General features: G+C 37.3%; 1 protein-coding gene across 1 annotated transcript in view; it reads left to right on the top strand.

Annotated features, from left to right (window-relative positions):
* Positions 1-222: 222 nt before the first annotated feature.
* Positions 223-14,665, top strand: part of RAB1A (RAB1A, member RAS oncogene family) — a 29,976-nt gene continuing 15,533 nt past the window's right edge. Inside the window, exon 1 of the mRNA XM_045788120.2 lies at positions 223-457. Coding sequence (XP_045644076.1) covers positions 435-457 — 23 coding nt within the window. The 5' untranslated portion in view covers positions 223-434. The remainder of the gene's footprint in view (positions 458-14,665) is intronic.

Genomic DNA, 14,665 nt, shown 5'->3' with positions numbered 1-14,665 from the left:
AAGAGGGGGAGGTGAGAGAGTGGGGAATGGGGCGGGCGACAAGCTCTCAAATACGCATGCGCCAGAGGCGCGGGGCTTGGCGGGAAGCTGAGTCCTGGCTGCCGCGCCGCACCGTAGGTCTTCAGCGCCCACTGCGGTGTTCGAACTCTCTTTCCCGGCGTGCCGCGCGGTGCGGCCGCCCTCTGGGCTGTGTAAAGACCCCTCGGTCTAAGGCTTTCCTATTTCCTGGTTCGCCGGCGGCCATTTTGGGTGGAAGCGATAGCTGAGTGGCGGCGGCTGCTGATTGTGTTCTAAGGGGACGGAGTGGGGGAAGACGTTTGCTCTGCCGGAACAGCCTGTCTCATTCCTCTCCCTCGATTACCCGTGGCGTGAAGAGTTTGGGCGGCGGCTGCAGCAGCAAGGGCGGCGGTGGCGGCGGCGGCAGCTGCAGTGACATGTCCAGCATGAATCCCGAATAGTGAGTGCAGGAGAGCACCGGTCGGCTGGGTCCGTGGGCCAGCTTGGAAAAGCTTAAGGGGGGCGAGGAGGGCTGGGGCAGGGGTGGGGGGCTCGGCCGCGGTGAGGTGAGGGTGGTGGGGCAGGAGATGCTGGCGGCCGGGAGTCGGGCCCCATTGTCTGACGGAGGAGGGGCGGCCGGGGGGAGGGGTCGGGCCGGAGGGGTGAGCCGCCCGGGCCTGGACAGGTCAGGGTAGAGGCCTTGCGTGCCGGGCCGGTGCGGAGAAACAGTCTTTTGAGGGGGTTGGGGCGTTTGGGAGTCGGTGGTGGGGCGGTGGGAAGGGGTAGCTTCACGCGGAGGCAGTGACTTTTGAAGGAAGACTTGTTTTTAAGGGGAGAGGCTAGGGTGGGAGAGCTGTCCTAGAGGGCACTGTCAGACCCTGCGCCCGCACTCTGCGGAGCTGTCAGAATCATCAGGGTGGAAATCAAGCTTTACTTGTGAATCTTGAGCTTGTTGGCTCTATTCTTTCACCCTCCCGGCTAGGTTGCAGGTAATATGGATGCTTTTCAGGACTACGTGGAATTGAGGGGAATGAGTAGATGGTGAGAAGAGATTTTAAATTTTTAGTGTTTTTTAAGTTATTTCCTGGAGTTCTTCAAGAACTCAGGGGGCCCATTGCCTTCCTGAAAACCTGGGCATTTGTGAGAATTGTTTTTGGAGGACACTAAAGTCATTTTGTCTCCTGTAGGTCGAGAAAAAAAAATAAACAGAACTAAGACGTAGGAACATTTTTCTGATATTATCAAATTAAAGGAAGACTGCTGTCAAGTTGAAAGAGAAGCGAATGGGCTCTATGATCTGTAGGTTTTGGGTTACCTGCTTGAATGCTCGAAGATAGGGATTGAGGTTCCATGACGTGTCATGAAAAGTTAATGCATTTCTTTTTCTTGCTTACTCAAGAAGTCACCACAGCATATGTGACACACCTGACACCTTTCCTGGGAACTGGTGTTCACTTTCTTTGGAAGACTTCGTTGGGCTCTCCTTAATGACCCTTTAAAATCCTCCTTGAGTTTACGTATATAAATTAATGAATAATTGGAGGAGATTTAATTGGTGTTCCTCTTCAGAAGGCTTTGGGGGAGAGAGGGAATTGTGTGTGTGTGTGGTTTTTTGTTTGTTTGTTTTTTAAGCAAAAGTCAGTATTTTAAAAGCTGAGTATATTTTAAAAGCTGAGTATATTTGTTGCTTTGGTCAATTACTGCTAACCATTTCCCCTAAAAGGTCCACCCATCAGTTTAGCTGACTGTCATGTGTGTGTCACATGGCTCTTGCAAAATGCATTCTGACTTCAAGTTTTGTAATACGGTGGTTTGATGCTGAAATGTCCCCTTTTGCACTGAACAGAAGCCACTGTATTTCATTAAAATTTTATATACTTTAAGAAGTTGAGAATAGTGTTCTCATAGTGCCATATTTGCTATGTTGGCATTTTAAATTTCTTTATCAAGGACTCCGGGGACAAAGTTGGTTTTGCATAGTTAGGGAGAGTTGAACTCGAGGTTCCTAATATGGTGGTTTTCCTGGCAACAGTGAAGTCCATGAATTTGCCACTTATGGAGACCTGTAAACCTCCTCTTTTCAGGGAGTTTCTTATATTTGCTACATGTATTTAGTACTATAAATAGATCTTTACCATTAGTTGAACAGAACCATGACAAATTATTTAGCTTCTGAATTTGTTTCTCCTTTTGTAAAATAGTATCGTAGGAATCATTATTTCTATCAGAGTAGTTGTGAGATTCCAGTGTATGTAAAAGAAAACAGAAGAGCACTCTAGGTGGTGTATGTCATTATCATGTATGACATTCTAATGGTGCTAGGATTTGGAAATATGACCCTTACCCTCAAGTTTATAATGGGATATAGAAAATAGATTGTTGTATATGTCAAATACCAGTAGATCTAATTTGTTCCACATGTGCAGGATGGATAAGAGCAACAAGATTCCAAAGGAGCGAGGAGGACTGTGGTTGGCTAGTTGGGTTCAGGAAAAATTTATAGAAAAGAAACTTCTAAGGGAATTATTAGCAGTAGATTTAGAGAAGTAGTAGGGAATGAGGACGATTTTTCAAGGGGGAAGAAGGAAGAATGGTTAGTAAATGGCAGTGATAGCAATTCTTAAGTAAATACAATGCCAAACCCTCAGATTAATGACCTTAGAATCAAACCCAGAAATCATTTTTATACTTTTCCTGCCATCGACTATGCCAGTACCAAGTCTACTATATTTATATTCTAGACCGTGTCTATAAAATAGGAGTTTGGGAAAACCTTTGGAAGAGGGTCACTGAAAATTACTTGGAGAGGAGGTGATGGATGTTTTATTAGGGAAGATCACAAGGGCAGACAGCAGGCAGATTTTTAACAATGTGACCAGCAGTTTTTTCGTTTTGTCTTTAATGAAGTTTGTTACCAAATTGGAAAATAGAGAAAAGAAGGGAAGAAATTCTTAGGGTTTTATTACCGAATACTTTGTTCTACTTTAATACCTTGTTCTAAGCTTTAAAATCTTACATTTTTTCTAAAATTAAAACTTTTAATGAGTGAGTGCCTTTCATGATTCCATGATGTTTCTTAATAGCATTTATAGCTGTGTGTGTGTGTGTGTGTGTGTGTGTGTGTTAGGTATATTATACATTATAATACATGTGTATTACAGCATACTCATGCTGATGTGAAAGGGGGGTAGTAGTATACTAGATAATGTTTAAAAGTGCAGTCTAAATGTTCCTTGATTTTGGTTTATCATCTACTAATTTATCTTTTTTTAGAAACATTTAAAACTGCTTAATGGATGCCACTGAATTTGGTAATGAAAATGGGCTCTTGACAAAAGAGGTCTGGTCCTCTCAGAAGGAACAGGATTTTAGATTATTGGTTGACGTAGGATTACCGTAGCTTTTATATTGAATGCTTTTACTTTATTATCTTTAAATTGTAAGTTTGGTTTGGGAGTGAGGAGAATAAGAAATGTATCAGTCAAAGGTTAAATTTAAATTGTAAGCTGTCCCTTTGACTACTTTCTTTCTTACTTGGCTAATATGGGAGAAATGACAACCCTGGGTTATCTCTATGGTAGAAATTAAGGGTAATGACTGAGTTTTCTGAATTTCAAGTACAAACAAAAGGAAAAAACAACTGGAAGTGGAATCTGGATAGTGGAAAATGTAGATGGAAAAGATCAGAGCTTTCTTTTTTCTGGAGATCTGAAGAAAGATTTTGATTTTCTGAGCTAGGTAGTGAAGCAGGCAGTGATTATTTCAGCACACTGGTTAAGAAATGCTTAACATTATTCTCATACCAGAAACATTTTTTTCTAATCCATTAGCTTTTAGTGGATTTTTTAGTGTCAAGGAAATCATTTTGGCTACTTCATCTATAAGGAATGTGTTAATAAAGTATGTGTACCTATTATGGATATACTAGTTAACTGTAATAGGAAGGATTATAGTCTACTTGGATCAACTGTAGTTCTTCAATGCAGAAAAATTTTATAGTAAATGCCTGTTTTTGTTTTGTTTTGTTTTTTAATATGCCTCCGGAGTGATGTTTAAGATTATGGTTTAAGATTTAATCCGTCTTTTAAACTTTGCTCTTCTGTCACAGTAGACTTAAGGAACATTCGACTTTTTTTTTTTTTTGCCAGCACTGTGCTTTGAATTAATCTGTCTTTTAATATAAGGGTTTGAATGTAAAAGCAACTTAGTCATTTTGTTATCTCTGTCAGTATAATTTCATTAATAAGTGTCATAATTGGCTTTCATATAATTTTTATTTAGAATTTTTTTTATTAGAAGAGAAGCATAAATCAACTAAGAGTAAGTTGCCTTTTTGTTGTCTTGATGACTTTTTGGTGGTGTTGGTAGTGGTTTGAAAAATTCAGAAAATTTTAAAGCAGAGTAATAACCAGTATTCTCACCATTGGGTGTATGATTTCTTAATGTCTGTAGAGAATCAGCAGATGAGATTCTGTACCCAGTGTAAGTTTCTAGGAGCTGTATAGAATCTCCGCAGAATGAATGGTAAGAGTTTTGTGTGAATAGACGATCTTGTAAGATCATTTGAAGATAACTGAAATTTTGCATTTAAAATTTCTTTTTCATAATTAAGTTAAAACGAGAGTCATTGACAGTTTCTTATGTATTCCAAATAAAATTTTTAAAGTTTAAAAAATAGTGTTAAAGATGGAAGAGCTTCAGAATCAAATGTTCTCTTGACAACTCTTTAATTGACTTTTGAAGAGAATTTTGCTTTATAAGTAATTTTATTTCTTGGATAGTTCAGTCTTTTTTATTCTGGAAACAATCTTAGTAATTTGTGGTCTAACATTTTGTTATATTCACATCCTATTAGCAATCCCTTGTGTACATGTGTTTTCTTGGCCACTTTTGACTATACGTTTATGATAGTTTTACTATTCGCGGTTGTAGTAGTTTCGTTTTTAGTAATTAAGAATAGATTCCTTTTGCTAATGTTATCTACTTTTGTCTCTTCCTAATATATGAAAATATTTAAGGTTGAGTAAAATCCTTTTTAAAGTTTTTGAGATTTTTTTTAAGGTTTTCTAAAAAAATACTTTGATTAAGGTGAAAATAAACCAAAAATGGGTACAGGATGCCAGGGCATGAGATATTTTAGATATGTCACTTATCGGCATTTTTTTTTAAATTTTTTATTATGTTATATTAGCACGTATCAGTTTTTTATCACTGAACTCAATTTTGGAATTTTAGTAAAAGAGTTAGGCAAAATGCCTTTTTTTGTTTTTTAATCTTAACAGGGAGAAGGGAGTGGTCAGACTATTCCACTGTTTTCCTGTAGAAGGTGGAGCTGATACAGCTCCTTTGATGTCTAGAATAGAATTCAGGGAAGAACACCTAGGTCTTGGCTTTTCTTTGGAACTGCTGTGTGAGTGTTTCAGATTATAAAAGGGTAATGGTGGGGTGATATTTGAAAAAAAAAATAGTCTTGAACAAGAGAACAAGTGTTGGTTTGTTGACTGACTTTAATAATTAAAGAAACGGGGTACAAAAGAGAAGTAGGAAGCGAAGCTTTCCTTGGTAGTTTTGTGGCTGGTTGGCTCAGGTGGCCAGAACACTCAGCTTTGTTAAATCCAAGGTTGTGATAGGTCCTGATTAAGTTTACTCTGTTCCCTGTTTGTAGATTCCTAATTCTGACAAGTAGTGTTACATGTAAGTGCGTTTGCTCACAAGAGGGACCATTCTTTGGAAACCTCATTTTTTAATAGTAGCTAGTATTTAATGAGTGCTTAGTCTGTGCTAGCTGCTTGGCATAAGGTCTTTACACAGGGCATTTTATCCAGTCTGCCCTTCAAACTAGTGAGCTTTACAAATGAAGTTGAATAAATTATGTAATTGAAGTTTCCCAAGAACAGTGATGGATTCAACTTGTCTGAATGTATTTCCTTTGAATAATAATAGTACCTAAATGGAATTATTCTTTGTCTTTTCCACTGTGCCTATAGATATTTTCCAACAACTTGATTGAGGGCAATTACTCTTTTTTTTTTTTTTTTAAAGATTTTATTTATTTATTTGACAGAGACAGCCAGCGAGAGAGGGAACACAAGCAGGGGGAGTGGGAGAGGAAGAAGCAGGCTCCCAGCGGAGGAGCCCGACGTGGGGCTCAATCCCAGAACACTGGGATCACGCCCTGAGCCTAAGGCAGCCGCTACCGACTGAGCCACCCAGGCGCCCCTCTTTTTTTTTTTTTTAAGTTTTTATTTTAATTCCGGTTAACAGTGTTATATTAGTTTCAGGTGTACAGTATGGTAATTCAGCACTTCCACACATCACCTGGTGCTCATTACAACAAATTCACTCCTTAATCCCCATCACCTGTCTCACCATTCCCCCACTCCCCTCCCCTCCCCTCCCCTCCCCTCCCTTCCCCTCCCCTCCCCTCCCCTCCCCTCCCCTCCCCTCTCCTCCCCTCCCCTCCGGTAACCATCAGTTTGTTTTCTATATTTAAAAACCCATTTCTTGATTTGTCTTTCTTATTTTTTCCCCTTTGCTTGTTTGTTTTGTTTCTTACATTCCACATATGAGTGAAATCATATGGTATTTGTCTTTCTCTGATTGACTTATTTTGCTTAGCATTATACTCTAGCTCTATCCATGTTGTTGCAAATGGCAAGGTTTCATTCTTTTTTATGGCTGAATAATATTCCATCATATAAAAATATATATTATTTACATCTTTTGTCCATTCATCAATCGATGGACACTTGGGCTGCTTCCATAACTTGGCTGTTGTAAATAATGCTGCTATAAGCATAGGGGTGCGTGTATCCCTTTGAATTAGTGTTCTTGTATTCTTTGGGTATATAGGGCAGTTATTCTTAACCCATTTATGGTCATGTACCCCTAGGAACATTTGATGAACTCTGTGGACCTGCTTCTTTTGTGCATACATGCTCATAACATTTTGTATAAAAGTGCATGCTTTTATACGACTTGAGCCTATTCATGAACTTTAAGAATGCCTGATATAGGAGATTGAAAACAGAAAAGAGAATGTTTACTACCATTCTTTCAAAATGTGAAAACCTGAAAATGACAGTTTAATTTAATATCTGGTATCCTGAACTAATTAGTTTTAAAATGTGAGATGTGTTTGGGTATGCTTTATTTTCATGACCTGTTATCTTTCTTTTTTTAAAATGCTACCTTTCTGTTTCTCATTAAGTTTTTAATATATGAATTGTTTCCAAGAGCCTTGGAACAGGCATACTAAATTCACAGAACATTAGCGTTCCCATTAAGAGCGATAGGTCATCTCTGTAGTATCTTTACTACCTCAGAATCCATATGGATGTAGTTAGGATAAATGTCTAGCCAAGTTTAATATAGTCTTAAGAGTTTGGTGATACTTATAAAAATAGTTGAATAGCTAGGTTTACAAAAGGACATTGAAGCAGCTTTGTGAAATACACACTGTGGATAATTAGTGCTTTATTTGTAGATGGGTAACGAGCACCTGTCTTCTAAAGAGCAGTTGGGTTCATCACTTATTAAAAGCTAATGAAGTCTGAACTCTAAATGGTTTACCATGCTTTTTGACCTGAGCTAACTTATTCTTTACTAATGCAGACGTTCTAAGTTAATTTAAATAGTGAATCAGACTTTTCTTTATATTTGGTCAGGTCCTGTGTGCTACTTCATAGATGGTTTGATTCATTCTGATAGGTTTTATAAGGTTTTATGTGGATGACTTAAATTACTGATCTTTTTTTTTTTTTTTTTTTTTAAAGATTTTTATTTATTTATTCGACAGAGATAGAGACAGCCAGCGAGAGAGGGAACACAAGCAGGGGAGTGGGAGAGGAAGAAGCAGGCTCATAGCGGAGGAGCCTGATGTGGGGCTCGATCCCGTAACACCGGGATCACGCCCTGAGCCGAAGGCAGACGCTTTAACCGCTGTGCCACCCAGGCGCCCCAAATTACTGATCTTTTTATCACGAGTATATAAAATATTATCATTGAAGGAATGTGGTGTGATAAAAAACAGCATTTGGGAGTTAACAAACCCTAGGTTTAAGTTTAGACTGCCACTTACCTCTGCAAGTTATTTATGAGTTTTGAGCCTGTTTCTGTATTCATAAAATTGATTAGTACCATCTCAGTTCTGAGTCTTCAGAGTAAACTGTACCATACTATGCAGATGTTATTTGACAGGTATGTTCTGGATGTTAGAATATATGTAAATGGTGAGTCCTTTCAATTTTAAAGCTTTTCTTACCCATGATTAATCATCACACAATTATATCTGTTTTTGTCTGCATTAACAATTTTTTAAATGCAGATTTTTAAAAAAATCTTCCAGTAAATGCATACATACATGTGTATGTGTACACATGCATGCACATGCACACACTCAGAGTTAATTTAACCTTAGAAGAAAGCTTGGTAAAGAAAACAGCCAGCCCTTTCTCTGTCACCAGTAAAGATTATGGTAGGGGTTGGGGAGGGGTTGTTGTTGTTGTTGTTGTTGTTTATTATGAAACATGGACTCTGCTCCCAGGTCCTTACCAGTTAGTTAAAGAAATGACTCATCCTCAAACAAGTGTAGTCAGTATCATAGTATTAGCAAAGATTAAATCTTGTGATACTTTCAAAGAGTAGAATGGCAAAATCGCACAAAAGATTTAGAGAAAAGGCCTGTGGTTTCTATCATTAAAAGAAAGTTACTTATGTTTGGTTTAGCTGGAGAGTAGCAGCACTGAGGAGGACTTTTCAGAATGCATGGTGTTAGTAGTGGGATGTGGTCAACAACTAACAGTTTGAGTTGTTACCACCAGCCAGAGATTTTGTGTATGTATGTTCTTTCTCTGAATTCTGTGAAGAAATAGTGTCTTAGTTTTACAGATGGGGAAACAGAGGCAGAGAAAAGTTTAGGCTTGCCTAAGAGAGTTCAGAGTAAGTAGCAGAATTGGATTTTTTTTTTTAAATATTTTATTTATTTATTCGACAGAGATAGAGACAGCCAGCGAGAGAGGGAACACAAGCAGGGGGAGTGGGAGAGGAAGAAGCAGGCTCATAGCGGAGGAGCCTGATGTGGGGCTCGATCTCATAACGCCGGGATCATGCCCTGAGCCGAAGGCAGACGCTTAACCTAACCGCTGTGCAGAATTGGAATTTTAACTCAAGGGCCTGTGATTTCACAGTCCTAGTATGCCATTTCTAATTTACTGTGTCTGGTTAACTCTAGGAATTTAAAATTTGAGCCAGTTAATTAAGTGACTAACATTTCTGTGATCAGTTTGTTTTAAAATTCATGTTTAGAGGGGTCTTTTTAGAAATGTTAAGGGTTTGTGAAGTGCATGTTATGAGGTACATATTATGGTCTTTGACTTTCTCCTTCACATCTTGTGTTGGGTTGATATTTAAAGCTTCTTTAGGCTTAAAGTTAATTATTGCATCCATTCTCAGTTTTTCTACCCTCCTGACTATTCTTGAATATTTATACTTGGGGCCTTAGGAGGTCATGAGAACTGTCTTTCTTTTGCTGGAGAGGGCACAGTTGCTGCAGACCATGTTACTGTTTTGTGTTACTAGGCTTTAGGAGTTGTGACTAGTGTGATCATACTTACATATGTGTGAAAATACTTAAAACTGTTAGTTGGGTAATTTTTAAACTTTTGCTTTAGATTACAATATAATAGTAAACTCCTGTGATATTTTGTCAGCTATCTTGAGCAGAAGCTTTGGATAAAGAGCTTCAAAGTTTTTGTCAAAGCTCTTGAAGGTCTTCATCAAGTTACAGTTTGGAGAGAGGAAGGAAGAATAATAGTAATAGCCACTTCTTGTGCTCCTGTCATGTGCCAGATACTGTGCTACAGGTTGTAGAGGCATTATTTCTAATCCTGACAAGAATCTTAATTGGGTGATAGAGGGTGCTAATGGAATCTCTTACAGATGAGGAAATTGAGGCTCATGGTGGTGAGTGAGTACCTTGCCTCAAGATCTGACAGCTAGTATGTGATGGAGTCTGGATTACGATACAGGTCTTTCCAGCTCAAAAACCCATACAAGGCTTTGAAAGGTAGAAGAGGTAGAGGGTAGGGGCACCTGGGTGGCTCAGTCGTTGAGCGTCTGCCTTCAGCTCAAGTCGTGATCCCGGCGTTCTAGGATCAAGCCCTGCATATGGCTCCCTGCTCAGCAGGAAGCCCGCTTCTCCCTCTCCCACTCCCCCGCCTTGTGTTCCCTCTTTCGCTGCCTCTCTGTCAAATTAAAAAAAAAAAAAATCTAAAAAAAAAAAGAAGAGGTAGAGGGTAACAAACCTTCTCCCTGGCGTAGTTTTCAGCAAATGCTTGTTATGTAGGTTGTGAGACCATCTATGTACTTTCTTGTCCTTTTGTATGACTTACCACTTCCTTTAGCACTACCAGACTTTCCTTCATTTTCAGAATTCCTGCTTTGAATTTTTGGAGCACTGTTCTAAACAAAGCTAAAATGGAACCTGAAAAAGTAATTAATTGTCTCTGAATATCAAAGAAAAATGTGTAGCCTTAGGAGTAGATTATGGGGACAGTTTTTAAAAAATTGCTTGGCTATTTCCTTAAATTGGGAGGAATGACTCCCGTAATCTCAGATTCTTGATAATTGATTATTTTGACTTAACAGGCTGCTTTTGTCCATAGCCGAAGGTTTATTTTGTTTTTTATTTAGTTTAACCCTCAAAGTAATATGTGCTTTATAAAATTCAAACAATGTAGAAACGTGTGAAGGAACTAGAAGTTCTTACCTCTTTTCTCCAGCCCGATGGTCAATTTTGAATTGTTTTCTGTGGAGCATACTTAAAATGAGTGAAGAAAAGTTGGTGTCAGACACAATTAACTGCAGCCCAGATTTGAATTAATCATTCCATACCCCCAAGTCTAGTAGTGTATAATTTAATAGTGAATTAAACTTTGTTTGGCCAGTATGTCATGATATCATAGCCATAATTTTGTTTTAAATGTTACATGTGAGCTTAGTTTTAAGCTATTTTCAAGTATTGACATTTATAAAAAGGTAAAGTAACATGATTCCTATCATGCAAGTGAATTTGTTCCAGATGAAAAACAAATTTACTTTCCACTGAACTTTTTAAAATAGTAGGCCTTCTAAGGTATATTTATATTGTAGGTGACATTATGAAATTTGTATTTTGGGGGTACTGTGTAGATAAAAACTTTGTTATAGTCCTCCATTGTTTTACTTTTGTCTTTTCTTCCTTCCAAAGGGTGGGATGTTGAAAGTTTTGTTAATGTCAACTTTCCCTTAAAATATTCACTGACATGTGAACTGTATCTGATAATTTAAATTTTATTTCATAAGGAAAAATATTTATTTTCATTTAATCCAAAAATTTGACTTCATATACTTGTGGCTATACTGGGAATGTGCCAATGCTACCTGCTGATAACCTCAATCCTACTCTACCTACTTAGAAATCATTTATGTTATGACAGTTATGCTGAACAAATTTGCAACAGTGTTAAGTCTTTGAAAAAAACCCTCTGATTAATACTTTTTCCTCCTCAACATTTTTTTTTTGGTTATAAGAGTAATATGAGCTTACTGCAGACTTTGAAAAAAGTATAAAGAAGAAAATACCAGTTGTAATCCCCAAATTTAGAAGTGTCCATTTTCCCCCATATTTTTTATGTATGTGAAAAATTTTTAAAAATAAACATGTGAAATGGGTTATACTAAACAAAATGTAATCTTTTCACATAAGAGTGTTTCATATAAACAGTCTTTTAAGAGATTTTAGAATTCCCAGTAGCATTTTAGATTCCGACATAAGCAGATTTCTCTTTTACTATATATTTTATGTATGTAGTTTCGTAACTTCATGAGAAGGAAACCATTTTACCTAAGTAGAATTTTGAACCAAAGTTTATTTTAGTAACTTTCTAAAAGTATAATGCTTCATACTCTGATAATAGTGTCTTTTTTAAAGGTACAGAAAATTTTCTGTTAGTGCTTGCATGCAAAAATGGTAGAGGTATCAGGATTATGTTCAGATCTTAAATGGAAATAAAGAATCTCCAGTATTGCTAAAGTAGCCCATGAATTGACTTACGGGAGACACTGATAGCAAAAAATTTTTCACTTGCTATTATCTTTGATGCCCCACTATCTAGTTGTTAAAGGCTGTTAATTTCCCCAAATCTACCCCTTTTTTGTCTAGCTTTAATCTGTGTCAGCCTTACCTTAACTTTCTTAGCTTTCTCACTGAATTATCACCTCTTTAAATTAAAATGTAATATCTGCTTGTGTTGTTATAAGTTCAAGCAGTTCAAAAGAATTTTCCCTGATAATAAAAATACTTGTGCCTCAAAAGCAGCTATTAAATTTTTATTTTATAGATTCCAGAATGATTTATGATTTGTTGATTTAACTTGAGAAAACACAAAATATGTCTCTCAGAATGTTTAAAAAATATCAGGAGATAGCTTTTCAAAAAGATTTTGTTTTGTATCCATTTCACTAATGTTCTCATACTTTGTTTTTTTAAACCTTTTTATTTTGAAATAAATTTAGATTTATAGAAGAGTTGTAATAATAGTACAGAGAATTCCTGTATTCCCTTCACCTGGCTTCCTCTAATATTAACATCTTTCATACCAAGGTACATTTATCAAAATTAAGAAATTAACATTGGGGGGCGCCTGGGTGGCACAGCGGTTAAGCGTCTGCCTTCGGCTCAGGGCGTGATCCCGGCGTTATGGGATCGAGCCCCACATCAGGCTCTTCCGCTATGAGCCTGCTTCTTCCTCTCCCACTCCCCCTGCTTGTGTTCCCTCTCTCGCTGGCTGTCTCTATCTCTGTTGAATAAATAAATAAATAAATCTTTAAAAAAAATAAATAAAAATAAACTATAAAAAAAAAAGAAATTAACATTGGTACATTATTAACTAAATGATAGACTTTTTTTTTTTTTTTTTTTACAGTTTCTTCAGTTTTTCTGTTAATGTCTGTTTTCTTTTGCAGAGTCTAGTCCAGGATACCATGTTGTATTTAGTTGTTCTATGTTCTAGCCTCCTTCAGTCTTTGAGTTTCTCAGTCTCCTGTTTTTCATGATCTTGACACGTCTGAAGAGTACTATTAGGTATTTTGTAGAATGTCCTTCAATTTGGATTTTTCTGATGTTTTCTCATAATTGGACTGGGGTTATGGACTTTGGGGAAGATATTGTAAAGGTGAAGCGCTCTACTCTCCACATCATATCAGAGAGTACATGATATCAACATGACTTATTCCTGGTGATACCTTAATCACGCAGTTAAGGTGGTGTCTGTCAGGTTTTTCCATTGTAAAGGTACTATATTTCCCTTTCCATACTCTTAGAAAGCAGTCATTAAAAGCCCACACTCTACAAAGCAGAATTAAGTCCATCTCCTAGAGGAGGAGTATTCAGAGAATTTGTGGACATATGTTAAAGTCACCACAGTGATAAATATTTGGCTGGGGGGGGGCATACTTTGAGGCCATGTAAATATCCCGTTTTTCTTTAAAGTTTCATTCACAAATTTTAGCATTAACCGGTGGATTTTGCCTGTGGCAGTTCTTAACTGTGGTGATCTCTTGATGAGTTTCTATTTCTCTAATTCCTTCTACACATATTAGACTCCTGCAAGGAAGATTCGTCTCTTCTCCCGTTTATTTATTTAATAATTGTTACCAGTATGAACTCATGGATGTTTATTTTATTCTTTGGCTTATAACCCAGTATATGGTTGTTTATTCTGTGGCTCAAGGTACTCTGCCTTGACCAGTGACAGAACTTTCAGGTTGGCTCCTGTGTCCTTTTGACATGCCATGTCCCCATCCATTTTTTCCCCTAGTTTTTGCCCAGAATGTTAATCAAGGATGGCTGTAGGTCTTCTTTAGATGTATCTCACAATGAAAGAGACCTGATAAAAAATGCAAAATTAAAATATCCTGTGATCTTTTAGCACGTGCTTTGTAAAAGGCACAATGCTAGATTTTGGAAGAATAAGTCGGTTTATCTTCACGCTCACAGGCAGATACATCAGACATAAGAGTGGGGAAAAATAGATTCCAGACTACTTAGGGGGAGAAAATATTCAGTGTCATAGTAAATTAGACATGAAAAAAGACTAGAGGAGGTTCTGATTTGAGAACAGTGAATAGGATTTACTAGAAAATCTAAAGTAGAAGAGTGTTTATTACAGTTGTAACTATAGATTTCCGAACTAGAATAAACCAGTTCTTTCACTTAAGTCAAATTATATTGCAGACTGATCCAAGTTCTTGAGGAATAGAGGAAAAATACATTTAAAGTCTCACCATTTGCTAAATTATTCTTGACTCTATACCAGAATTCTCACCTTGTGCTCTCTAATAAGGTTTGCGTATTTCTGTCAACATTTTTGCTGTGTTGTTTTATAAATTATAGAGAAATATCTTTAAGCAGTCTCAAATCTCTGAATTCTCTTGAACATTTGGAATATTAATTTAGAAATAAGCTACTACAGTAGTGGGTAATTTTATTTTTATTATTATTTTTTTAGTGGTAGGTAATTTTAAATGTCCCAATGCAAGTAACATGCTGTTGATCACACTCTCCAGGTATGTGTATTCAACAAGAGGAAGAAGTTTGTGAGATTAATTTTGTTTGCCATTCTCCTCC

The sequence above is a fragment of the Ursus americanus genome, chromosome 7 (genome assembly GCF_024610735.1).
Source record: "Ursus americanus isolate L20-20 chromosome 7, mUrsAme1.1.p, whole genome shotgun sequence".
Taxonomy (NCBI): domain Eukaryota; kingdom Metazoa; phylum Chordata; class Mammalia; order Carnivora; family Ursidae; genus Ursus; species Ursus americanus.
Note: the sequence above shows the minus strand (reverse complement) of the source record. Positions and strands in the feature narration are given on the sequence as shown.